General features: G+C 40.9%; 1 protein-coding gene across 1 annotated transcript in view; it reads left to right on the plus strand.

Annotated features, from left to right (window-relative positions):
• The first annotated feature begins 525 nt into the window (after positions 1-525).
• The window catches only part of YWHAQ (tyrosine 3-monooxygenase/tryptophan 5-monooxygenase activation protein theta), a 36,546-nt gene continuing 11,687 nt past the window's right edge, over positions 526-25,384 (plus strand). Inside the window, exons 1-2 of the mRNA XM_044262095.1 lie at positions 526-628; positions 1,025-1,382. Of these exons, the coding sequence (XP_044118030.1) occupies positions 1,089-1,382 (294 nt within the window). The 5' untranslated portion in view covers positions 526-628; positions 1,025-1,088. The remainder of the gene's footprint in view (positions 629-1,024; positions 1,383-25,384) is intronic.

Here is a 25,384-nt window from a genome sequence, read left to right on the forward strand (position 1 = left end):
CCAAACCTCTGTCACGAGCGGGAAGGTGGAGGAAAGAACGGAGCTCGTGCGACCCACAGCCGCTTCTGTCACCATCCCGGGCCCTGCTCAGCGGAGCCGAGGAGAGCCGCAGCGGCGTTAGCCCGCAAGATGCACTGCACCATCTGCAGCGGTGCGGCAGCAGGGGACCCGGCCACCGCCGGAGAGGTGGGGCGAGCCTCCCGCTCCCGTGCCGCACCCACAAGTGCTGGGGGTGGCGGGGAGGATGAGGGGAGTTGGTAACAGCATCGCCATGGCAACAGTGACGTCCTTTTACCCTGGATCTAATTGGAGGAAACCCCGTGGCCGAAGCCGCAGCCTGCCGGCCAACCGAACTTGCCCAAGCCGACCCACCCTACTAGCCTCCGCTTCCCCTCCCGCCCCGCCCTCTTTGCCCCCTTCCGCGCGCTCAGTCTTCATTGGCCAGCCGCCGAGCTGGAGGCGGGACTCTTGGGAGCAGCTCGGCGCGTCATTGGGCGGCAGGAGCGAGGGCCGCGGCACGGCGGCCCGCCCCTCGGCTCCGGGCTAGGCTGAGACGGGAGGGTCCTCGGCTAAAGCCAAAAGCGGATCAAAGTGGTGGGACTCGCGCCTCGGCCGCGGAGACGTGAAGGTGAGAGCCGCCGTCGCCCCTGGCCCTTCCCGGGCCTGGCAGGGCCTGAGGGCAGGGCGGGAGGCCGGCCCCCGGGAGCGGCCGGCCTCCACGCCGCGCTCCTCAGGGACGGCTCTGGCGGCAAGGTGTGGGCCAACGGCCGCTTCCATCTTGGGCCGGGCGGGCGCGGGCGCGGGCGCGGCCCTTCCTCCTCCCCTGCCGCGGGCCGCCTCCGCGGGGCGCCCCTCGGCCTCCCGGGCGCCTGCGGGGAGCGTGGGCGGGGGAGGGAAATTCAACTGGGCGGCGCGTGCGGGGACGGACAAAAGGGGCGGCTGGCGGGCGGCTGGCGGCCCGGGGCGGCGGGCGCATTGTCTGACGGCGCCGCCCCCGCCTTTCTGTCTGCGCCCCCGCCCGCAGGCCGTCCGCACGCCTCCTCCCGATCCGGGTCGGTGCTCGCCCTCGCTCTCCTCTCCGCGTCCCCATGGAGAAGACGGAGCTGATCCAGAAGGCGAAGCTGGCCGAACAGGCCGAGCGCTACGACGACATGGCCACCTGCATGAAGGCCGTGACCGAGCAGGGCGCCGAGCTGTCCAACGAGGAGCGCAACCTGCTCTCGGTGGCCTACAAGAACGTGGTCGGCGGCCGCAGGTCCGCCTGGAGGGTCATCTCGAGCATCGAGCAGAAAACCGACACCTCGGACAAGAAGTTGCAGCTGATTAAGGACTATCGGGAGAAAGTGGAGTCCGAGCTGAGGTCCATCTGCACCACGGTGCTGGTGAGTCTGCTGCACTGGCCCGGGCTGGGGAGAGACCGGGCGGCGGGAGCCCGGGAATTGTGCGACTGGGGCGCCAAGGCCCTTTTGTGTGTGAAGCCTTTCATTGAGAATTTCATGGGAATGGGAAAGAGACGTGTGCGCCGGGGCTTGCTGAGTCGTCTGCCGACGTGTGGAGGGTTTGACAAGCTTAGCCTTGGCCCTCCTGGATGTGTTGTTTCAGTTCTTAACACTCAAAAAGCTGCTTTTCCAAACTGTGTAACTTTGAAACATCCAAGTAGGTTTGTGCAAGATTGAAAATCCTTTTCTCAGGCGTACTGAGGCGATCTGGGAACCCCTTTAAACGAACGGAATCAACTCACAGGCTCCCTCCTGTTTGAAAGAAGGTGCAGGCACCTTTTCGTTAGAGACAGTATGTGTGTAGTAGGTTTTCGTCCCAAACCTAGTAATGGAAATTTACTTCGCAAATCTGAACAGATAACTTCATTTTTCAAGTAACAGTTATCTGTTGAGCTTTTCCGTGCTAAAAGGAGTGGAGGGGATGGGGAAAGTTCGGTAACTGTGAAAAAGGTACAGATAAATCCGAAGGACAAAATGTCTTGATAAATTTCAGTATTTGGTAACATTGTCTTGCTGTTACTTAGTTACACTTAAATACTAATGCGTGGAATCAAATTCATTTCTGGTGTGGAGCAGGCAAGGAAAGCTTTCCAGGTTTTGAACTGTCCAGTCTTAACAAGGGCGGCTATTGGTTGGAGTAGGCGACCCCTCTGATTCACTCTTACTAGTGGGAGAGAATATTTTTAGCTTTGTCATGGCATTGGAGCTTTTGATTAGTAACGTAAGTTTTTAAATTTTAAATTCCAGCATTATATGCTGGAGTGGTTTTTTTTTTTTTTTTAAGTACCATTTTTACAAAAGGCCTATTGATTCTTGGCATTTTAGGTGGGCTTTGAAAGGCAAGCGTGTTAGATGGGTGATTATTCAGGAAGCAATAGCAGAGAAAATGGTTCTTTCCTTCCCAGCACTCTCTTTCTGCCCCATCAGATAACATGTGGCAGGAAATTTTCCTTTTTACTACTTTAACCTCGTTTTTTAATACAAACAATGGGTGATCTGGTCAAAATTATGGCTAATGGAGCTAGCAGGTAAAGGGGCAATGCACAGAGTGTACTTTATGTTATATATATAGGTCTTAGCTCCACTCGGGCTGGCATTGAAGAGGCACTTTAAAAGCTTTTCAAACTGAATTGCTGCAACTTGTCTTCAAGAAATTTGCCAACTTGAAAGTGATGGCAGACTTCAGTAGCATATTGTAATGGTTATACACAACACTGACTCTGTTAGCAGATTCCATTAGGTTAAGGAGATGCTTCTCTCTGTATGTCCTACTTTGGTGGCTCTCACAGCGTGTTTCAGTCTCTTTCTCTTCAGTTTTATTATTTCGCATTTTATTACTTACCTTGCCCCCATTCAGAATTACCACAGAGCTTTTCCTGTTCTCCCGCAAGTGAACTCTGGGCCGAAGGAATAACCTTATTTTGTGGTTCTTAGAAATTTAGTTTTTATGATGGCACGAGTAGAGAAGAGTTGTGTTTAGTTAACAAGTGACTTGAAAGAGAGGGCAAGTATAGGAGAGAACCCCTGAAATGAGGGCAATTTTTTTCTGCCAAGTGAAAAAGAATTGAGTTTGATTCGAGATGCCAAGGGTGTAAGTAAAATATTTTTACTAACGGGGCGCCTGGGTGGCTCAGTGGGTTAAGCCGCTGACTTCGGCTCAGGTCATGATCTCAGGGTCCTGGGATCGAGTCCCACGTCGGGCTGTCTGCTCAGCTGGAAGCCTGCTTCCTCCTCTCTCTCTCACTGCCTGCCTCTCTGCCTACTTGTGATCTCTCTGTCAAATAAGTAAAATCTTTAAAAAAAAAAAAATTTTTTACTAACAAAATGTGGCTTCAGAAACTAGTTGCTACTTGATGTGCAGCCTATAAAGAAATCCCAGGAAAGCCGATCTTCAAGTTGGCAACTGTATTTGAGAGCTCGGTATATGTGCAAGGCACTTTGCTAAGCAGTATGGGGAAGAACAAAACTAAGAACTGTAGATTTTGTCCTCTAATAATTGATAATATGGAGTGCCTGTGAAAAATCCCAAATATATAATTCCCATAGGGTGCTCATGAACAAAATGCTACATAGTTCAAAGGAAATTGAAACCCTCAGGAGAGGCTTCACAAAGCGTGGTTTTTGGAGTGAGCTTTGTTGGAGGAGAATGAGGAAAGGGAGGTGGGAACCATATAAGAGAAGGTCAAGAGTGAGATGTTTTCATTTGGTTGACAGTGAGGGAGGTGAAGATTTTTGAATGGTGTACATGTTGCAGTATCTAGAATTCATGGTTTGAGTGCTAATTACCTGCTTGTAGCCTTAATTGACAAACAAGGAGGAAGTGATAGACTAGTGAGCAAGAGTTTGATGATCGATAAGTTAGTAATTTAATGCAAAGTCTACCAAAATAATGAGGAAAGAAGAGTGAGATTTTTGAACCTGGGTGCTAAAATGAGATTTTCTCTTTTTTCCTTTGGTGAGCAGGAAGATGAATCTCGTGCAGAGAAAGTGAGTACAACTGACTTGTTACAGAAGATCAGTAAAGAGTAACCTGAAGGATGGGCAACATTTTCGTCCTAAATGCCAGAGATTCTCAGCCTCTTTCTCTGTTAAAGAGCAGTGGGTTGGGAGTGGAGTTATTTGGACTGTTTACTCAAAATGACCGTGGCGCGTCTTCACTGTACTGAGAGAGGATACTGAAAGGTAGAGGCAGGGAAAAATGTTAAAATCCAAATGAGTAAGCAGAAGAGCAAAGCAGATTAAGAGGGTCCAAATGGCCAAGACTAAACTCTTTATCTCCAAGAATTATCTTAGGTTAGAGATTTCACACAGTTACCCGCGTCTCAGTGTTCTTTGTAAAACCAGAGGGTTGGGCTAAATTTCTGGGTCACTTTTCATTCTCATTCTGGAGGACCAGAAAGTTCTACATACAGGTCCTAGCCATTTGACCCCTGTTCTGACTTTCTCCCAACTCTAAGATGAGTAATTTTTAAAAAGTCCAGGTTGAAGAACATGTCATTGACAGTGTATGTAATGTTGGAAAACTAACAACTATAGTGAAACGGTTTCAGGAGAAGGAGGTGATGCACCAGTTGTTGGTTTATGGGGAGGAGCAAAGTTGAAGCAAGAAAGATTAGTAAGTTACATGACAGCCAGCCAGAGTAATAGCATGTGTGGCGTGTTTGGGAGTCATTAAGGACTTAGGTGTAAGATAAGGGTAAATCAAAGAAATCCAGAGTTTCACCAGAGCCTTCTGGGACTTGGGAACAAAATCTGTCATTTACAAAGTCAGTGACCTTGGAGTAAGAACAGGGCACTTAGTGAAGTATACAAGATAACCTCTGACTCAGACAACCCTGTGTTATCCTTGGGTGTTGATGGTCTTTTAGTAGACTAATTTTAATAAGCTGCTTTGGTATAACATACAGATAATGTCTGAAACTAAGGTACATATAAATAAGAATTTAAAATGGGATAACAAAACTGAACTTTTCTATGTTCCTGTGTAAAAGCGGTGTGACCTTAATTCAGTAATACGCTAGAATTTAGTTAAGGGTTCTAAATTAATCTTTACTGAAAATGTCTTGTGTTGGTTATTTTGAAGTAAGACTGGTCTTGATAGTTAATGAATTTTAATGTAGTTTTATTGACATAATGGAAAAATTATGGACCCTGGAATCATACGGACTGTTTTTGAATCATTGCACCATAGCCTTGCAGTTTTGTGACCACAGGCAAGTTTCTTAATCTCTTGGCCTGTTTCTTCAGCTGTAAATTGGTGATCATGGTGCCTGCCTTAATGGGCTTCTAGTTAAAATAATACCAAATCACTGATATTTATTGGGCACTTACTAAACACTAAGCACTATTTTAAGCATTTTATATTCACCATAAGTTGACTGTTATTACTTCTGTTTTTAAACTTGAGAGATCTGAGGCATAAGGAAGTTAAGTAACTTGGTCAACATCATGGAGTTAGTAAATGGTAGAGCAGGGATTTGAACCCAAGTGGTATGACTAGATGAAATTAAATGAAATCCATTTGGCCCTAAATATAGGGTCGCTGACTGAAGATGACGGTGTGAATCTCTGTTTCAAGGGATTTGTTCAGTTTAATATAAGCCGTTATATTATGTCTGTAAGTTGTGAAGGTGGGAAGATAGGTCTGTGGTGGGCAAAACTCCTAGAGTCTTTAATTTTAAAGCCCTCCTTATATACAGGATATTGCAATAAAGTTCTAAAAGTTCTTGACTCTAGCATCTTTTGCCTTTAGATTACTAGCTCCATGAAGCCAAGAGTTGTTTTTTGAAGAGTAAGGTGGAATGGAATGTTGTGCGTGCAGACATACAAGTACAAGTTAGATGAGTGGTTCCCAGCCAGGGTGAACTTACCCTCAGCAGACATTTAGGATGTTCTGGAAACCTTTTTTGCTTGTTGAGAATGGGAGGGCTACTACTAACATAGGATGAGTTAGAGGTCTGAATGCCTCTAAGCGTCGTCTTATGCACGGGAAAAGGCACAGCAGTAAAGAATTAGCCCAAAGTGTCTGTGATGTCAAGCTTGAGAGGCTCTGGGCTGGATCATGGACAAAGTGAGCGATATTGCGTTGTACTAGATTGTGTAATGCTTCCTTCGGGTTCTTCTTCTTCTTCTTCTTCTTCTTTTTTTCTTTTTAAGATTTTATTTATTAGAGAGAGAGAAAAACGGATAGAGAGAGAACAGGAGCAGGAAGGTGGGGGGAGCCCAAGGCAGACCCTTAACCGACTGAGCTACCTAGGTGCCCCTCCCTTTGAGTTCTTACTAACATGCTGGCATCTTGTCAGAACGCTTTGTCTAGATTTCATTTTTTTTTTCTTGTTACTATTGTGTGTATGCTATTTTAATTCTAGAGTTTATTTTTCTGGAACTTAATCACTGAGTCCTGTATATTCAAGGATGTATATCGTGTGTATCCAAAGCTCTAAGCTTTGCTCTTTGAAAAACTTGGCACAGATTAAGAAGATGCAGCTGAAATTAAAATGAAATTTATTAGAAAGAGGTAATTAAAATTGATGAACAGCAAGTGTTCCCCTCTCATTTGTAACATGTATGCTATTTTTATGTGCATATGCATATGTGGTTTTAGGCATTTAAACCCTTGGTGTGTGTTTATTTGGATGTTGCTTAATTATGGTAATTCCCTGTTGAACATTTACGTTGTAAAGTTTTTCTCCACTATAAACAACACTGGGAAGAACATCCTTGTTGCATGCTTTATGCTGGGATTTACTTAGGTTAAGTTCTTGGAAGTGAAATTTCCAGATCAGAAGATGGGCTTTTCTTTTTTCCACACGGCCCTCGAAGAAGATGGTGTGCATTTCCACTGTTAGCAGCAGTCGTGGAGAGTGGTATTTCTCCTTATTTCCAGCACAGATGGGTTTTTAAGGCTAACAAAAATCTAGTGACTGGAAGGGTTCAAATTTTACCTCCTTGTTCAGTATTGGAGGTAATGAGAACTACCTTTGTTCTTAGAAAGGGCTAGTTACCAGACTTTTTTTTAAAATCTTGTGTACAGTGTCACTTATAAAATGGTACCATAGCATGGGGTTAGTTAATTCAGGGTGCTTAACAGTTGGGAGATTGGCTTGATCATACTGATATTTTTATGTGATATTTCTCAATACCAGGTTTTGTGTTTAGCTCTAGTTGTTTCAGAGTAAGAACAGAATGTATCTTTGTACTAGTGACTCTCTAGGTATTAAGGAGGGGTGGTAGAGAAGGCATCATTTAACAGATATGAAGAGAAGAAAAATTGTAGTTTATCCATTGATACTTTAAACTCTTAATTCATATAGGCAAATCAATGATGAAAGTTTCTTGAACATTTCATGAAAAAATAATCTGACCAGATTTGAAAACATTGTTTGCATATTGAGGTATTTAAAGAAAAAATGTTGTTGATGCTATCTAGGACCTACAAATAATGGGTGGGGGCATAAATGAAACAAGAGGGTTTCTAAACCAGTACAGGGGGAGCTGGCTTCAATAGGAATCCCTTATACTGTTCTCTCTCATGCATATGTTTGAAATTCTCCATAATTAAGAAGGTTTTTCCCTCCTAGAAATTTCACTCCTAAGTATTTACACAAGAGGGATGAAGGGACAGGTCCAGAAAAAGACCTGGACAAGAATGTTTATGACAGCTTTATTTTAAGAACCAAAAACTGGTGACAGTCCATTAATAGTAAAGTGGGTAAACTGTGGTATATTCATATGCTGGAATACTACTCAGCAGTAAAAAGGAATGGACTTGGTATACACTATGATATAGATGAATTTCAAAAACATAAGTAAAGGCATCTGTGCGGAAAAGTACATCATGGGGGCACCTGGGTGGCTCAGTCGGTTAATTGTTTGCCTTCAGCTCAGGTCATGATCTCAGGATCCTGGGATCAAGCCCCCCATTGGGTTGATTGTCTGCTTCTGACTCTCACTCTGCCACTTCCCCCTTTCCCCCATCGCTTCTGTGCGAGTGCACTTTCTCTGAAATAAATACAATTTTTTTTTTTTTTTAAGTACATTATGGGGATTCCTGGGTGGCTCAGTCGTTAAGCATCTGCCTTTGGCTTGGATCATGATCCTAGGATCCTGGGATCGAGCCCCGTATCCAGCTCCCTGCTCAGCTGGGAGACTGCTTCTCCCTTTCCTACTCCCCCTGTTTGTGTTCCCTCTCTGGATGTGTCTGTCAAAGATATAAATAAAATCTTCAAAAACAACGACAAAAAGATAAAAAGTGCATTATTGAATTTCATTTATATGAATTCTAGAGCAAGCAAAAGTAGTCCATGGGTGACGAGTGAGAAGAATGGTGGCCTCTCTAGGGATGGAGGCAGAGATTGACTTGACTGGAGGGAACTTTCGTGGTGATTGTAGTGTTCTTTATGATGATACGGGTTTGAGTGCCACAGGTGTATGCGTTTGTGAAAACTCACCAAATGTACATCTAACATTTATGCCTTTCATTTTATTTAAATTCTGCTTCAAGAGGGAAAAAAAAACAGTGATGCACATACTGGTGTGTTCAGTTTACACGAAGACTTAACAGATGGTTGGGATGTGATAAAGCAAGTGTGGCAAAAAGTTAATAGTAAAGTCTGTGTGGTGGGTATAGGGGTCTTCACTGTAGCTGGTGGTAGCCGTGGATTAGGGATTTGACATTTTACACTGCTGATTGACTGTCTTTAAAACCTATGGCAAGTAAACAGTGAAATTTAGGTCTTACCGATGTCAAGATATAAGCATGTATATAGAAAGGTATCAGTATCCACCTCAGAGAAAGGACTGGTAGATTTGGCACCAAAGCTTTTGTTTTATTTGGTGATGAATGTTAATTAGAGTGATGGAGTTACGGGTTACCGTGCAAGACTTCCTAACTGAGTATTGGTCAGTGTTTTTTGTGGCAGTGTCTTTTTGTCTTTGTTTTGTTCTTAGTAAACTGTGTGCCCAATGTGGTGCTTGAACTTACCACCTCAAGATCAAAAGTCCCATGCTGGCTGAGACAGCCAACCCTACCGCTAGGGCAGTGGTTTTCAAACTTACTGGACTCAAGAGACATCTTTACAAACCTAAAAATATTTTGGAGCCCGAAAGCTTTTGTTTGTACAGATTATACCTGTAGATGTTTACATTAGTAGAAATTAAAAGTGAGAATTTTATAATCCATTTAGAATATATTTGGAGTAATAAACTCATTAGAAATTAACATACTGTGTGGCTTTAAAAATTGTGGTGAAATAGGGGAGCCTGGGTGGCTCAGTTGGTTAAAACCTCTGCCTTCAGCTCGGCTTATGATCTCTGGGTCCTGGGATCGAGCCCCGCATTGGGCTCTCTGCTCAGCAGGGAGTATGCTTCCCCTTCTCTCTCTGCCTGTCTCTCTGCCTACTTGTGATGTGTCTGTCTCTGTCAAATAAATAAAATCTTTAAAAAAAAATTGTGGTGAAATATACATAACCTAAAAATTTACTATTTTAAGTGTGCTGTTCTGGGGCATGAAGTACATTTACTTTGTGCAACCATCACCACCGTCCATCTCCAGAACCTTTTTGTCTTCTCCAGCTAAACTCCTTATTCTCCCCTTCTGTCAACCACCATTCTCCTTTCCATCTCTAAATTTGACTACTCTAGATACTTCATATAAGTGGAATAATAACTTTAAGAGAAAAGTAAATATCGGTGTTGCTTTATTTTAGTCTATTGCAGTATCCCATCTCTTACAGCTTTCTGGAAAACTCCACTCATCTAACAATGACCATGAAAGAGAAATAGCATCTTAATATTGTGAAAATGGTTTGACTTCGTGTCCCTTCCCCAAAGCTTGCAAGAGAGACTCCTGAAGGTCCCCACACCACACTTTGAAAATTGCTACTCTGTGGGGATTCTGCACTGAAACTTGCTAATCATTGCCTATCATCACCAGGTGTTGGAGCAGTTTTCTGAGTAGTTGTCATTCATTATGTGGTGATAATGAAATTTGTAAAGCCTCCTCCCTTCTCATTGCCCCATCCCTTCATCCCTTAAATTATTTTAAGAATATAGGTTTGGGGACCAGGAAAAGTCACAGACTTGGTAACAAAGAAAAAGGAAAAGTTGATTTTAGATATCGAGGAATACCCTATTCCTGAAAAAAAAATTAAAAGAATTGGTATGTTGGAATGACTTCTGCTTCCTTATATTGAGAATGGTAGTAAAAGATTAAGATGATCTCTCTTTTTACTCCTGAATTACCAACCCCAAAGTAGAGTTGACATGAATGAAATATGTAGGTAGTGATCTTTTGCAGTTGGTTTCATTTAGGTTTGAAAGTTACAAAGCTTTTGGAGATAGGTCTGCTATTAGCCAGCATGACTGAAGACTGAAGCATTTCAAGGAAACTTGTCTTTCACACAGGTCTTCACTGTCTATTTCACATGTTCTGTTCACATGAGCTGTTTTCCATGATCTTTTTGTCCTCTGCACCTTTTATTCCAATTGGATTTGGAAATAAACATGTCTCATGTATTATCCTTAGTTTACTAACTTTAACTGAACATTCCTTTCCTCTCCTGTATGTTTATGCAGGCTTTACTTGGAGAAGTCGGAAACAGTGGTACAGGTGATAAGAACATAAGTCTAAGGACTTTTTTTTTTAAGGTTTTATTTGTTGGAGAGAAAGAAAGGAGAGAGAGAGCACAAGCAGGGGGAGCAGCAGGCAGAAGGGGAAGCAGGTGTCCCACTGAGCAAGGAGCTTGATGCAGGACTCTGGGATCATGACCTGAGCCACCTGGGCACCCCGACTATAAGGGCTAATATAAACTTAACATAAATGCTTGCTTCTTAAAGGACAGTCTTAGATCACTGTTTATAAATATCTGGGTAACCATGCAAAACGAGGGGGGAAGTAAGTGAAAATGCTTTAAAACTAATGATACTGATGTTTAGATTAGACTTTTCACCAGCCAAGATGCTCTTGCTGGCGTTACTCAACTCGTATTAGTACTCCCATTTCCGGTATTGTTTTGCGTATTCACCAAGCAGCATTACTTGAATATGCTCAGAAAAGTTTTGTTCTTTGAAGGACTACTGTATTGGACACCTGCTGAGACACACACACACACACACACACAGAGAGACACACACACACACACAGAGCATTCTGATCTTTCAGCTTGGTACTATTTCCAAGTATTTAACAATATATTATTTCTTTATTGATTCAAGGATTGTTTTTAAAAAGTACTCTGCACCAGCGTGGGGCTTGAACCACAACCCCAAGATCAAGAGTCACATGCTCCATTGACTGAGCCAGCCAGGCACCCCTAGCAGTATATTTTTTAGATCTTCCATGCATGTGTTCCCCTGCCATAATTTGATGGACTAGGGATGAGGTTAGAAAGGTTACGGTTAAGGGTTTATGCATCCTTTAATCAGAAAATACTTTAGATTATTCAAAGGCTCATTACAGAGACCAGGTATTGGTTCTTGGTGATGTCATAAACTTGACATCAAGTTTGGCATGATTGAGTGTCAGTTAATAAAATCATGCTATATGAAAGTTATTATTAATGTAATTTAGTTTTTACTGTATTTAATTTTTAAATAATAATTAAACATCCAGGGACTGACTTTTGAAGTGGGAAATGGTGCTATGTTGAAGTGACTTCAAATGGAGATGGGACCTTTATCAGATACTGATTTTCCCCGGAAAGTTTTTATTTCTTCCTCCTTCCCCATACCTGCCAACATATTTGAGGTAGAAGAAAACTTGGGGACCATTTAATTAGAGACATGATCAGGAGAATAACAATTTCAGTCGATGGGGGAAGGAAGTAAAGGAGTGTGCATTGGCTGTGTTCAGTGGCAAAGTTGAAGAGTAAAGAAAATACTTAAATAGTAGTGTTTATTTGTTTGGCAAATATCTTTTCTGTATCCAAGTTTGCATTTCATTTATTTTGCACAGAGATGAGCTTTGTCAAGAAAATGACATTTTAAAAAATTATTTCTTGTTACAATTTTTTAGCTTTAATTATTACTGTGTTTAAATATGCTGAACAAGGGCGCCTGGGTGGCTCAGTGGGTTGAGCCGCTGCCTTCGGCTCAGGTCATGATCTCAGGGTCCTGGGATGGAGCCCCGCATCGGGCTCTCTGCTCAGCAGGGAGCCTGCTTCCCTCTCTCTCTCTCTGCCTGCCTCTCTGCCTACTTGTGATCTCTCTCTGTCAAATAAATAAATAAAATCTTTAATAAATAAATAAATAAACTGAACAAGGTGCCTGGTTGGCTCAGTTGGAGGGGTGGCAACCCTTGATCCGGGGCTTTAGTTTGAACCTCATGTTGGGTCTAGAGATTACTTAAAAATAAAATCTTATTTATTTATTTTAAAGATTTTATTTATTTATTTGAGAGAGAATGAGTGAGAGAGGAGAAGGTCAGAGGGAGAAGCAGACTCCCCAAGGAGCTGGGAGCCCGATGCGGGACTCGATCCTGGAAGTCCGGGATCATGACCTGAGCCCAAGGCAGTCGCTCAACCAACTGAGCCATCCAGGCGCCCTAAATTTTTTTTTTTTTTAAGATTTTATTTATTTATTTGACAGACAAAGATCACAAGCAGGCAGAGAAGCCGGCAGAGAGAGAGGAGGAAGCAGGCTCCCTGCTGAGCAGAGAGCCCGATGTGGGGCTAGATCCCAGGACCCTGGGATCATGACCTGAGCCGAAGGCAGAGGCTTTAACCCACTGAGCCACCCAGGGGCCCCTAAAATCTTTTTTTAAAAATAGTGTATGCAGAGTAACCTGGTACAGTTTGAATAACTAAGCAGGCTGTATCTCTGTTTTATTTATAAGCAGCTGTACATTCTTGGGAAGAAAAAAGGTGATCCTCTTTATGTAGATATCAGAAAAAAACCGGTTCATGATTCATTTTTGTCTGACAAGACGTCTGAGAATTTCTGCTTGTAATGTAAATGGCCTGGCAGATGTTTATAAAACTTATTTCGGCTATTGATGGAAATAATTTCCTTTCAGTTTTCTTTGAAGATACCAAAGCAGCATATCCCTGAATCTTGAGTCTTTGGAGGACCTACTAAGAATTGTTTTAAAATATTTTTCTATAGGAGGCTTCTGGCTGGCCCACTTGGTAGAACATGCAACTCTTAATCTTGGGGGTCATAAGATCAAGCCTCATGTTGGTCATAGAGCTTACTTACAAAAATAAAATAGGAGCACCTGGGTGGCTCAGTAGGTTAATATCTCAGGTCATGATCCCAGGGTCCTGGGATGCAGTCCCACATTGGGCTCCCTGAAGCAGGGAGTCGGCTTCTAGCTCTGCTCCCTTCCCGTACTTGCACGCATGTGCGCGCGCTTCTTGCACGCATGTGCAAAAATGAAAGTTTTTTTTTTTTTAAATAAAATAAAACACATTTTTCCATAAGATATAATACTGTCTTTCCTGCGGTAGAACTTATGATTATAGAGTTTATGGGGAAAACAGGATTGAAGGGATGGATGGAAGTTAAAAATTAATCTCTAAAACTCTGAACAGTTTTAATTTAACAAGTGTTCTCTGATCATCTGATCCTGTGTGCTACTATTGTTTGTTCTGTTTTTAAATATTTCCTAAAATAAGACAAAGACAATGCACTCAAAATTTTAGTGATATTTTACTTATATTTTCAAGTTATAATGAGTGCTATACAAGTAATTTCCTTTTTTTCCCCTATTCTTCCTCTAAAGAAACTTAACGATCTTCCTCTAGTTTCGAAGAAATGCTTGCAAAGTAGTTTGTCTTAGTTGCAGATACTCTTTATATTAGAGAAGTTTCTTTCTCCACTGTCTTTATTTAATGACTTGGGAGTATTCGTTCATATTTATCTTTTTTTTTTTTTTTAAATTGAACTCCATGCCCAGCATGGGGCCTGAACTCTTGAAGCAAAGAGATCAAGAGTCTTATATACTCTATTGACTGAGCTAGCCAGTTGTTTTAATTAAATATAACTCAAATACTCTAAAATCCACCTATTTAAAGTATATGATTCAGTGGTTTTTAGCATATTCATAAAATTGTGCAGCACCACTATTATCTAATTTATTTTCATCATTACAAAAATCCTATGCCCATTAGCAGTTATCCCCCCTCTCCACTTCTGCCAGCCCCTGACAACTACTAATTTACTTTCATTTTCTGTAGATTTGCCTATTCTGGACATTTCATCATATAAATGTAATTATACACTCTATTATCTGTTTTGACTTACTGTAATGTCTTAAAGATTCATCCATGTTGGGACACCTGGGTGGCTCAGTGGTTTAAGCCTCTGTCTTTGGCTTGGGTCATGATCTCAGGGTTGTGGGATGATGGAGCCCTGTGCTGGGCACCCTGCTCAGCAGGGAGCCTGCTTCCTTGCCTCTCTGCCTACTTGTGATCTCTCTCTGTCAAATAAATAAAATCTTAAAAAAAAAAAAAAAAAGATTCATCATGCCTTTTTATGCCTGAATAATATTCCATTGTATGGATGTACCACATTTTTTATCTAGTCATCTGTCTTAGGACATTCGGGTTGCTTCCATCTTTTGACTATTTGAAATAATGCTACTATGAGCATTCATGTACCCTTTTTTCTATTTTTTTTTTTTTTGAAAAATTTTTAAAGGTTTTATTTATTTATTTTAGAGAAAGTAAGTGCATGAGTGGGGGGAAGCATAGAGAGAAGCAGAGAGGGAGAGAAAGATGATCTCCAGCAGACTCGTCGCCAAGCACAGAGCCTGATATGGGGCTTGATCCATGACGCATGAGATCATGACCTGAGCCAAAACTAAGGCTTAACTCACTGGGCCATCTAGATGTCCCTGAGATTTTATTTTTAAGTAATCTCTGTACCCAACGTTGGACTCGAGCTCACAACCCTGAGATCAGGAGTCACATGCTCCACCAACTGAGCCAGCCGGGGCCCCCCAGGTACGTTTTTGTGTGGACATCTTTTTGTTCTCTTGGTCCTATCCCTGGGTCATATGATAACACTGTTTAGCCACTTGAGAAATTGCCATAGTGCCAGAGTGCCTGCACCATTTTAAATTTCCACTAGAGTTCCAGGATCTCTGCATCCTCACCAACAGTCATAGTGGATATGAAGTGCTTTTGATTTGCATTTTCTAGATGATTAATGGATGTTATGCATATTTTCCTATGCTCACTGGCCATTTGTCAACCTTTGTAGAATTGTTGATTCAAATCCTTGATCATTTTTTAATTGGGTTGTCTTTGTTGGGTTGTAATAGTACTTTATATATTCTGGATACCATACATTTATCAGTTATATAATTTACAAATATATTCTCCCTTCTGTAGGTTGTCTTTCACTTGCTTGATAGTGTCTTTTGAAACACGAAAGTTAATTTTGATGAAGTTCAGCTTACTTGTTTTCTTTGGTTGCTTGTGCTCTTGGTGTAATATGTAAGGAACCATTGTCTAATTCAAAGTCACGAAGATTTACATTTATGTTTTCATCTAATATTTATAACGTCTTAGGTTTTACGTTTAGGTTTTTGGTCCATTTTGAGTCCGCTTTTGTATATGGTGGGAAGAAAGGTATCCAACGTTCGTTCTTTCCATGTAGCCTTGTACCAGTTGTTGAAATGTTAATTAGTATATCCTTGATCTGCAATTCTCAGCTTATGGAAAAAATAATCAAATGGTTTGGCATAAAAATTCACTTAAGGAAAACTTGTGGCTACACCATCCTAATGCTCCAGCCAATTGTTTGCCCAAAACACTCTGGAGCTTGTTTCCATTCCTCTGCTTACTGCTGTTCTCAGGTGTACAGCTTTCCTTCTACTGTTTCTGTGTGTTAAAATCACATGTGTCCTGCAAGACAATTTAGGTGCCCCTGCACTCATTCTGTAGTCAGTTACAAGTTACAACTTATTAATTCTTTCACATCTGTTATCTTACACTATTCTGTGTGCAGTTACAGATAAATGAGATGTGTTTACTTGTATGAGAACTGAGGCCAGTTAGCTGTGAACTCAAATTCAATTTGTCTAGAAAAGTGCTCTTTGGGGCGCCTGGGTGGCTCAGTGGGTTAAAGCCTTTGCCTTTGGCTCAGGTCATGATCTCAGGGTCCTGGGATTGAGCCCCATATTGGGCTCTCTGCTCGGCAGGGAGCCTGCTTCCTCCTCTCTCTCTGCCTACTTGTGGTCTCTGTCAAATAAACAAATAAAATCTTAAAAAAAAAAAGAAAAGAAAGAGAAGTGCTTTTTCCGTTTCTACTGCCTTTGTTGTAAAGCCTCCTTCTACAGACCCCATTCTTCGGAAATCCTCTCTTTCTCTGGATTCTCTTGTGTGGAAATAGGGGCAAACTGGGGCCTTACATAACCATGTTCTTCAGCTAGAACAACTGCCTTTTATCTCTTTCGATATATGCTTCTATTGCTTTAAAAGACTTGGGGGAGGAAATAATCACTGACTGTTAGAATTTTGTAACTATTACCATGTCAGGAGGAGTCCAGGTTCCTGAATGGGACTTAAGAGACTCTTCAGCCTCTTTTCTCCATCTTTCTTCCCTCTGCTCCAGCCACAAGGAACTACTTCCTGTTCTATATTGTGAACTTTCTAACCTTTGTAATTCTTTCCCTTGTGTAAGAATGTGTTGTTCTGTTAATGTAACATTTTCTTTCTCACCAAGCCTTGTCGTGAGGCAAAATTCCGTATGGTTTGGAGTTTACCGATGTCCTGAGTTCCTCTTGTGGCTGCCCTCAAAATAAATTACAACCAATTCAGATCGGTATTGGTAAACTTTAAGGGTATGTGAGAATAAGGACTTCATCTTTCTTTTCTCCTCTCTATACTATAAGCACTACTTTATTTTTCAAGGTTATTTTTTGTGCTGTACCCAGTAGTTCAGTTGAATGTAATCAGTCAACCATACAAATTTGGTTCCAAATGCAGAATAATTTTCTTACCACAGTTTCTTTTTCTTTTTCTTTCTTTCTTTTTTTAAAGATTTTATTTATTTATTTAATAGATCACAAGTAGGCAGAGGCAGGTGGGGGGGCAGGGGGGAGGGCAGGCTCCCCCCTGAGCAGAGAGTTGATGGGCAGGACCCTGGGATTATGGTCTGAGCTGATGGCAGAGGCTTTAACCCACTGAGCCACCCAGGCGCCTCCTTACCACAGTTTCTTAAATTCCTTTTGACTCTGTTCTTCTCTTTGTGCCCTATAACAGGGCTGGTAGACTAGAGCACTGTGTATGTGTGTGTGTGTGGTGTGTCTGTGCGTGCTTATGTATATATTGCAGAGATAATTGTATGTGGTATAGCTTAGCCACAGATGGAAAAATTAGTCTGCAAATAATTACATAATTTATGTAATGTAGAAATGGCTTAATCCAATTTATCATAGACTTAACAAAAGACAAAGTTCATATGAAAGTATACTGGTATTTTGCTAGTGTAAGCTATTACCTTTTTTTTTTTTTGTAGTTTTCCTAGGATATCTCAAAACTTGACCCATACACCAAGTTAGCAAGGCAGTTTTAACCTGTTTTTAATTACTAGAAGAGCTTTCTATTAGGTATCAGGATGTCTGTCAGTACTAAACTTACAATTTGACTTCCTGTTTTGTTTTGTTTCCTTTTAAGGAAAACTTGTTTTTTCACTGTCATTTTTCTTTTTCTTTGCAAATCAGTGGCTAGAGTAGTTTCTGGATACCAGTAAATTGCAAGTTCTCTAAGGGGAAGTACAGACACTGGTATTAACCTTGGTTCTTTTGGTAGCACTGATCTGTAAATGTTGGTTATCTTGTGGTTGTGTATGTGTAATTGTTTTTTTCTACAGATTGACAAATTTAGAAAGTAGTGTTGGTACTACCAGTTGGGTATATTAAACTGTCATTCCAAACCTGCATATCTTGGCCAGAGAGTTGAGAATCTTTGAACAGAGAGTCTAACATCCCTGTTTTGCTGTTAAGACCACTAATACCCACCTGCTAAATGTGAGGACATACAGCAGATAGGTCAGAGATCAAGGACTGAGCATGACATTTGTTTCTCATATCTGGAATTGGGTCAGCTGCTTTGTGTGAAGTGAGGGTACAGGGACGGTGATTTTCTTTGATACTGGCACATGGGCGTTCATAGACACCCCTATATGTGTTAGAGTCTTAAACTCTTTGGTATGTGTCTTCAACACCGTAGTCATAACAGCTCTGTAGCCGAGTTGGAAGAAAGGGTGAACATTCTGTACAAGAGCATTTTACTCGTTTTGGGTTTTGTGAAGGGCTAATTGTTGAGGGGAGCAGAGGGAGTGCTCTGTGTCATAGAAATGCCATCTTCTCCTAATATGCTCAATAAACTTTGCTTTGCTGCCCAGCCTTCTTCCCCCACCCCCTGCCCAAGTGGGGAGGAGGCAGAGAAATAGATAAAGCTTTTTCTCTCTTACTGAATATTGAGAGCCCTGGATTTTTTTTCTGCCTTTCCTCTCTGCTTGTTTATCGTGTGATTGATTGATTGATTGATTTTAGCTCTTTACTTTCTTTTGCCCACAAAAATAATTAACCACTTGATTGTATGAACTAATCTGGCTTACTTTTTTACCTTCATTATAAATAGAGTAGCACATACCCCTTTGGGTCTGAAGAATCCATATTTATTCTCTAACCATGATGACAATTTATCATGACACAGTAGTCATATTGATTTGTAAATTTGACAAATATCCCAGCCAGTGTTGAATTTTATGTCTTTGTTACCTTTAGAATTACGTTTCAAAAGTTTGAACATAAATGGTGGTTTTTAGTCTATCACTAACTATTCTTTCTCCCAAGAATGCACATGTACATTCATGAGTACCCTGGAGTTGTATGAATTTTAGTAAATAGCGACTGTTGCTGTAATGGCCTAATAACACTTTTTTCAAGGATTCCCCCACTGCCACCAATTTCAGGATAAGGAAGAATTCGTTTGTTTGGCGGGGGTGCCAGATCACTAAAACAACAGTAGTGTGTAGTGTCCAGTTATGGTCCAGGATTTGTCCCCTTAGATGGGCTCCACATCTAATTTGTTGGTCCAGTGAGGGTGGAACTGAGAGTATGATGGTCTCGTCATGTTTATTGCCTATGGATACAGTTAGAGGAGGAATCGAATTTAGCATTTGGAAATTGGTGAGCATAGAAATCCAACAAAGGCTATAGTTGGATAATCTCAATGACTCATTACTCTGACACCTGCTGCATTCGGCCTCTGTAGAGGTAATCTGCTGTTACTGTGTCAGTGGACTGTGTTTGTGGACCTAAGTACTGTCTCCTCAGAGTAGTGCTAGAGATTACTCCGTGTTTGTTTTCGCACTCCCCCCCCCCCAGTACCTGCTGTTGCCAGCTTCTACTGCACCGCTTGCCGGTACGCTTTCCTTCCGGCATTTGGGAGGCACCTCATTGTTGCTCCGTGCTCTCTCTGCTGTGGAAGGAATGGTAAAGGTCGGGCATCAGTCAAGACAGTGCTACCCAGTATATATGATACACTGGAGAAGGTGGATTTTTCTTCCAGCTTCACCTTGCTCGTGCGATGGCAGAGGGGATGAATATATCTCTTTACCATTTATGTGAGTTGGAGGCTATAGGTTAGAGTCTGATTCTGGAGGATGATAAGTGTGAGCCTAGAAATTTATTCTTTCTTTAACCCAAATCCTTTGGGATTTTTTAAAAATTTATTTATTTATTTGATAGAGATCACAAGTAGGTAGAAGGCAGGCAGAGAGAGAGGGGGAAGCAGGCTCCCCGCTGAGCAGAGAGCCCGATGCAGGCCCGATCCCAGAACCCTGAGATCATGACCTGAGCTGAAGGCAGAGGCTTAAACCACTGAGCCGCCCAGGCGCCCCTCCTTTGGGATTTTTGAACAGGGGATTATTAACAAACCCAGAATGGAATTTAAGGTTAATCTGGCAGCAGAGTATAAAATGGATTAGAGAGAGAAGACCTCTAAAGCCTGGTAGTTCAGTTAGGTGATTGGATTAGTTGAGGTGAAATGATACGCTTAACTTGGGTAATAGAAATAGGAATGAGGGACGCCTGGGTGGCTCAGTTGGTTGGACGACTGCCTTCCGGCTCAGGGCGTGATCCTGGAGTCCCGGGATCGAGTCCCACATCGGGCTCCCAGCTCCATGGGGAGTCTGCTTCGCTCTCTGACCTTCTCCTCGCTCGTGCTCTCTCTCACTGTCTCTCTCTCTCAAATAAATAAATAAAATCTTTAAAAAAAAAAAATAAATAAATAGGAATGAGACTGAGAAGAGAGATCAACATACTGCTCCAGAGGCAGAATCAGTAGCGCTGACATCAGGTGGTGGGGTGGGGAAAGGAGAGTGAAAGTCAGAGGCATTGCTGGTGGCTTCGGGTAGCTAGGAAAGGGAAGAGGACGGTGGAATACTAAAGTAGAAATAAGGAATGTAAATATAGAAACAGGTTTGGAAATAAATTTCTTTCTGTTGAAGGCATAGTGAGATCTATTAGATCTAATAGAAAATCATTTACAAATGTACGAGGATACTGAACTATGTAACGCTACAGAGAAGTTGGGAGTGTGAATGGATTGCTGGAGGGGTTGTATTACCTCCCTGAGTTTCCTGCACTTCAGAGTACAACCTTTATCCTTGTGGATTCAAACACACTGTGTGGTTGGGGGGGTTGGTTCAGGGGTAGATCCCAAACAGTCAAGATGATGTGACTGGTATATAAAACTAAGAACATTATTCGTTTAGAGTAAGGGATAACTAGCACAAAACTTGACAGTACCTGTGTTGGCATGACCAGTGTGTTCTCTTTCAGTAGGCAGATAGACTCACCCAGAAATCAAGTCATCATCAGGAAGTTATTTCGTAAATGTGGCCTCATGATGAGGAATTCTGTGGCTGTTCAAATGTGTAATGGCCATGAGGTCTACAGCAAGGCATGCGTTTGCCAGTGGGTTGATGGACTGTGGCTCACACTCCTTGCTGTATATTGGATTGGTTTTTTTCATCCTCTTCTGTTCCATGTCTCTTTCTGTTCTTTCTGATTGATTAATCCTTATTTTTAAGGTATATTTACTTTCCATTATGTCAGATTATAGTCAAGTCTTACATTTTTATTAATTTGCTATACACATTTTCATATATCAAAACTAGAAAGTCTTTTCCTTCAGTGGGTTACAGTTCAGGAAAGGAAGATGCATGTTCCCAAAGTATACCATGCTTATTTGTCTGAGGTTTCCAAGTGAAATCTGGGCTTGGATAAAATTATATCCATGGGTTTGGGTCGCTGAATATCAGAGGACTAGGGGAGTAAGGCCAAAGGAAACATCAAGATGATACTCATGTTTCTAACCTAAGGCAACTGAGTGCTTTTTCTAAGAAAAATTGAGTAGGGGAGGAGAGTCAACACATTGTGTTCACAAGGCAAATTTTATTTTTTAATGAGTAAAGTTTAAAGTCCTAGTGGCCCATCCAGGGTGGGGTGTGTGTGTGTGTGTGTGCGTGCGTGCACGCGCACAAGTGCATGTGTTGAGGAGCCCTCAGTCTAGTGTGTGAGAGAAAATGTGGGTGTTGGTGTATGTTCTTTGAGGTTTATGTACAAGCAGTATTCTGAGTAATTTGAATTAATTCGCTTAATCTTCACGACAGCCCAGTGAAGTAATAGTGATTGGCATTAACTCTGTTTTATAGATGAATAAACTGAGGTGCAGAGCTGTAAAGTAAATTGCCCAAATAAGCAAGGGGCAAATTTCTGAGTCATTAACATGTAGATATTGGTTAAAGTCATGCCAATAAATACCTCAAATTAACCTATACCTTGTCAGTTACTTTAAAATGGATGTGAACTATTGAAATATTTGAGATTCTAGATTATTCTAATGAAACATTTCTTCCTGATAGCAAATTTTCATAGTCATCAGATTTTTGAAAGTGTAGTCATAAAGGCAGACACTTGTTTAAAAAAATTGCTATACTTAAAAATGTAGACGATCCTCTAAAAAGAGAGTTGGGAGACACACGTCCTTTTATAGCCAACTCAGTTCTTTGCACATATGATGTTTGAGAGAATTTCTGTCTTCCTAGGTAATCTGAAATACTACCCACTATACACATTATGTATCACACATGTATTGTTATTCAGAATCTTCACAATAATACTGTGTTGTTACAGTTTTAGGAGTGTGGAAACTTCACAGATTAAGACCAGGAATTTTTCAGTTACTTGAAATTTTAGTTACTGTAATTATTCTAATTGGTGCCTTCTCTTTTATTCCATTACTTCTTCCTTCCCACTCTAAAAGGGTTCTTTCAGTATAGGTCTGAGTGGGAACTTCTGTCTTTGTCTGGATAGATAACTTATTTTGCACCTGATTTTATGTGGTACTTTTATTGGTTAAAGAATTGCAGCTGACAGTTGCTTTTCTCAGCACTTTGAAGATACTTGTTTTCTGATGAAAAATCAGTCGTTAGTCATATTGTTGTTTCTTCCTTTATAGGTAATGGGTCATTTCTCTGGTTGCTTTTAAGAATTTTCTTGTCTTTGGCATTCTTCAGTTTTACATGAGGGTCTAGGTATGAGTTTATTTTTATTTTCTTTCTTGGGATTCAGTGTGTGTTTCTACTCTGAAGATTACTGTCTTCTGTACTGTTAATGGGAGAGCCTCAGCTCCTGCATTCGTGAAGAGCATCTCTTCCTCATTCTTTCTCTTCTCTCTAGAATTCCTATCACATATTATCTTAAACATCTTTTTTTTTTCCTTGAGAGAGTGAGACAGAGTGTGAGGGGAAGAGGGAGAGAGAGAATCTTAAGCAGACTCCATGCCCAGCTCAGAGCCTGACCCAGGGCTCGATCTCATGACCCCAAGACCGTTACCTGAGCCAAAATCAAGAGTCAACGCTTAACAGATGGAGTCACCCAGGCACTCCTAAACATTGTATTTAAACCTCTGTTTGCATCTTTAGACTTATCCATAATTTTCTCATCTTGTTAGTTATTTGTTCTGTGTTCTGATTAGTTTCTTAAAATGGGCCTTCTATTTTACTAATTTTCTCTTTTAATTCTAAAAACCTTTTCCCCTCCCCCTTCACTTCCAGACTGCCCCTTTTTAAAAAAATTTATTGTATCATGTACTTCCCCTAGCTTCTTATTCCTTTTTTTTTTTTTTTTAAATTTTTGGTTATTTTAATCAAATAAAAGTGTCAGACTTCTACAGAAACAAAGAGAATGTTCTAATAACTCATAACCCAGCTTCAGCAATTATGAATTGTGTTTTCTTTATATCCCCACCAGAAACACTCCTTCCCATCCACCCCTCTTGTGAAGCTAGTCCTGGGCAGCAGCATCTGTTTATCTGTAACTACTAAAATGTGTATCTTTAATCATTTTTAACATGCTTATTTTATGTTTTGTTACACACTCATTTTCTGAGTTCTTGGGTACTAACCTCTTGTTTGCGTGCTGATCCCTCATTGTGATGGGTTTGTTATTTTCAATAGCAGGGATGTAGTTTTTTCCATGGAACTTGTGTGTGTCTTGGATTGTGGAAGCGTCTTTGCGGTCGTTTGGCGATTCATTTCTGCGGGCACACTAGGCTTTGGCCCATTTCTGCGTATATGTTTAGCTTGTGGACTCACACGTCATGTATGGAATAAAACTCTGAATAGCACCTGCACGGGACACGGGTTCAGGTTTCACTTTGTTATGGGAGACTCTGCCCACCGGCCTCAAAGCCCAGGAAATAGTTTTCTTGCTATTTCTCAGCAGTGACAGACGGAAGTTTTTCTAGGCCCCAACTCCTTGTACACAACCATTGTCGTTATTATAAACTGACACTTTTAGCTCTTTGTTTTATCTTCCTGTCCAGCACCTCAAGATCTCCCTTTCTTCTTTTGGAGCTGTGTTACAGTTTTTCTGTTTTATTTTCTTCTCTTTGGGATTTTGTTTATTTTTAGAAGGGAAAGTCTGCTCAGTCTCCCTGTACTGCCGGAATCAGAAAGTCTTGTTTTTGTCCATCTATTTTAAGGTAATGAGTCACAAATTTCTGAAGTACTCCATATTAAATTGATCGAGGTATGTTCTGTCTCTGTGTGTGGAGGGATTTTTTTCTGATATACTGCCATTTAGGTAGCAGTTAAAATATGTTACCATTTGGTGAGGTCAGGTGGCCAGCACAGTAAACCCATTCAGACTTGTATTTTAGTTAGAAGTCTTCTGTTCGTGAATTTTATTTGTGTTCAAATTGAATAAGTCCCATTAATTTGTGCTTCTCATATTGGTCAGAAATGTTGGTAATATATGACTTAATATAATAGAAGATATTAATAAATGCTGTTTAATTGCCCATCTTTAAAATACATGAAATTTATATAAGATACATCTGGGAACTGAACTCATATCGTGAACTTATAAAGAGTTTCTACAAATCAGTTTAGGAAAACAGCAAAGGATGTAGATACAGTGTTAACAGAAAAGGACATACAACTGGTTTGACTTCATTTATAATAAAACTACAAACAAAACTCTAATAATATATTTTTCCCTTACAGACTGGAAAAAAGAAAAAAGAATGTTTTTTTTTCTGGGTTCAGAAGATGTTGAGAACTAGGAACATTCAGCCTTGGGATCTCTCACATTGGTCATTGGCCTCTTATTTCTGAAAAGCTTTACTTCATTCTTTCATTTTTTTTAGCCATCCACCAGAGTTGGAGTTCGAGACTTGGATTCCAAGACTTGACAGTTCTAAATCAGTAAAATTTTTAAATAGTGCAAGAGCAATTAATTGTTCAAAGCATTCATTTTATTAAGGGTAGAAAATATTTCCATGGATTAATTGATGCTGTGAAATCTGATCAACTTGGATCATGTTTTGGGTGATTTGTTGCCTTTAGGCAACTCAGCTCTAGCTCCTGTACTTAAAATGGTAATTTCTGAGAATGGAAGGCCTTTGGATCTTAATACTCATTATATATAAAGAAACAGAGTTTTGAGAAGCTGTGATTTGTGACAAGATCAAAAGCTAATGACAGAAGTCACTTTCATGAATGATAATCTAATTTCTAAAATCATACATTCTAAAATAACCTAAAGTTACTCCTGTTCTTTATCTTCGTCTGTCTTGGATCCACCCTGTAATTCCAACCTGTCACGTGCAGCTTCTGAAGGATCCCCTTGGCCCCCCCAAATCAGGGTGGTTATATTTGCATAATTTCTTTCTGGATGAAATACGACTTCCTTCTTGAGTCTTGAGTTTTACTTTGATTTCAGTGTCTTGGATTAATCAACCTGAGCAAGAGACAGTTACTGTCTAGAGACTGTTCTTCATACCTACCATGTCAGTGGCTCTTTGTACCATATATAATACTTAAAGTTGGAGTGTTAGAAGTTTAGCTTTTACCACTTAGTA

The sequence above is a fragment of the Neovison vison genome, chromosome 8, assembly GCF_020171115.1.
Source record: "Neovison vison isolate M4711 chromosome 8, ASM_NN_V1, whole genome shotgun sequence".
Classification (NCBI taxonomy): domain Eukaryota; kingdom Metazoa; phylum Chordata; class Mammalia; order Carnivora; family Mustelidae; genus Neogale; species Neogale vison.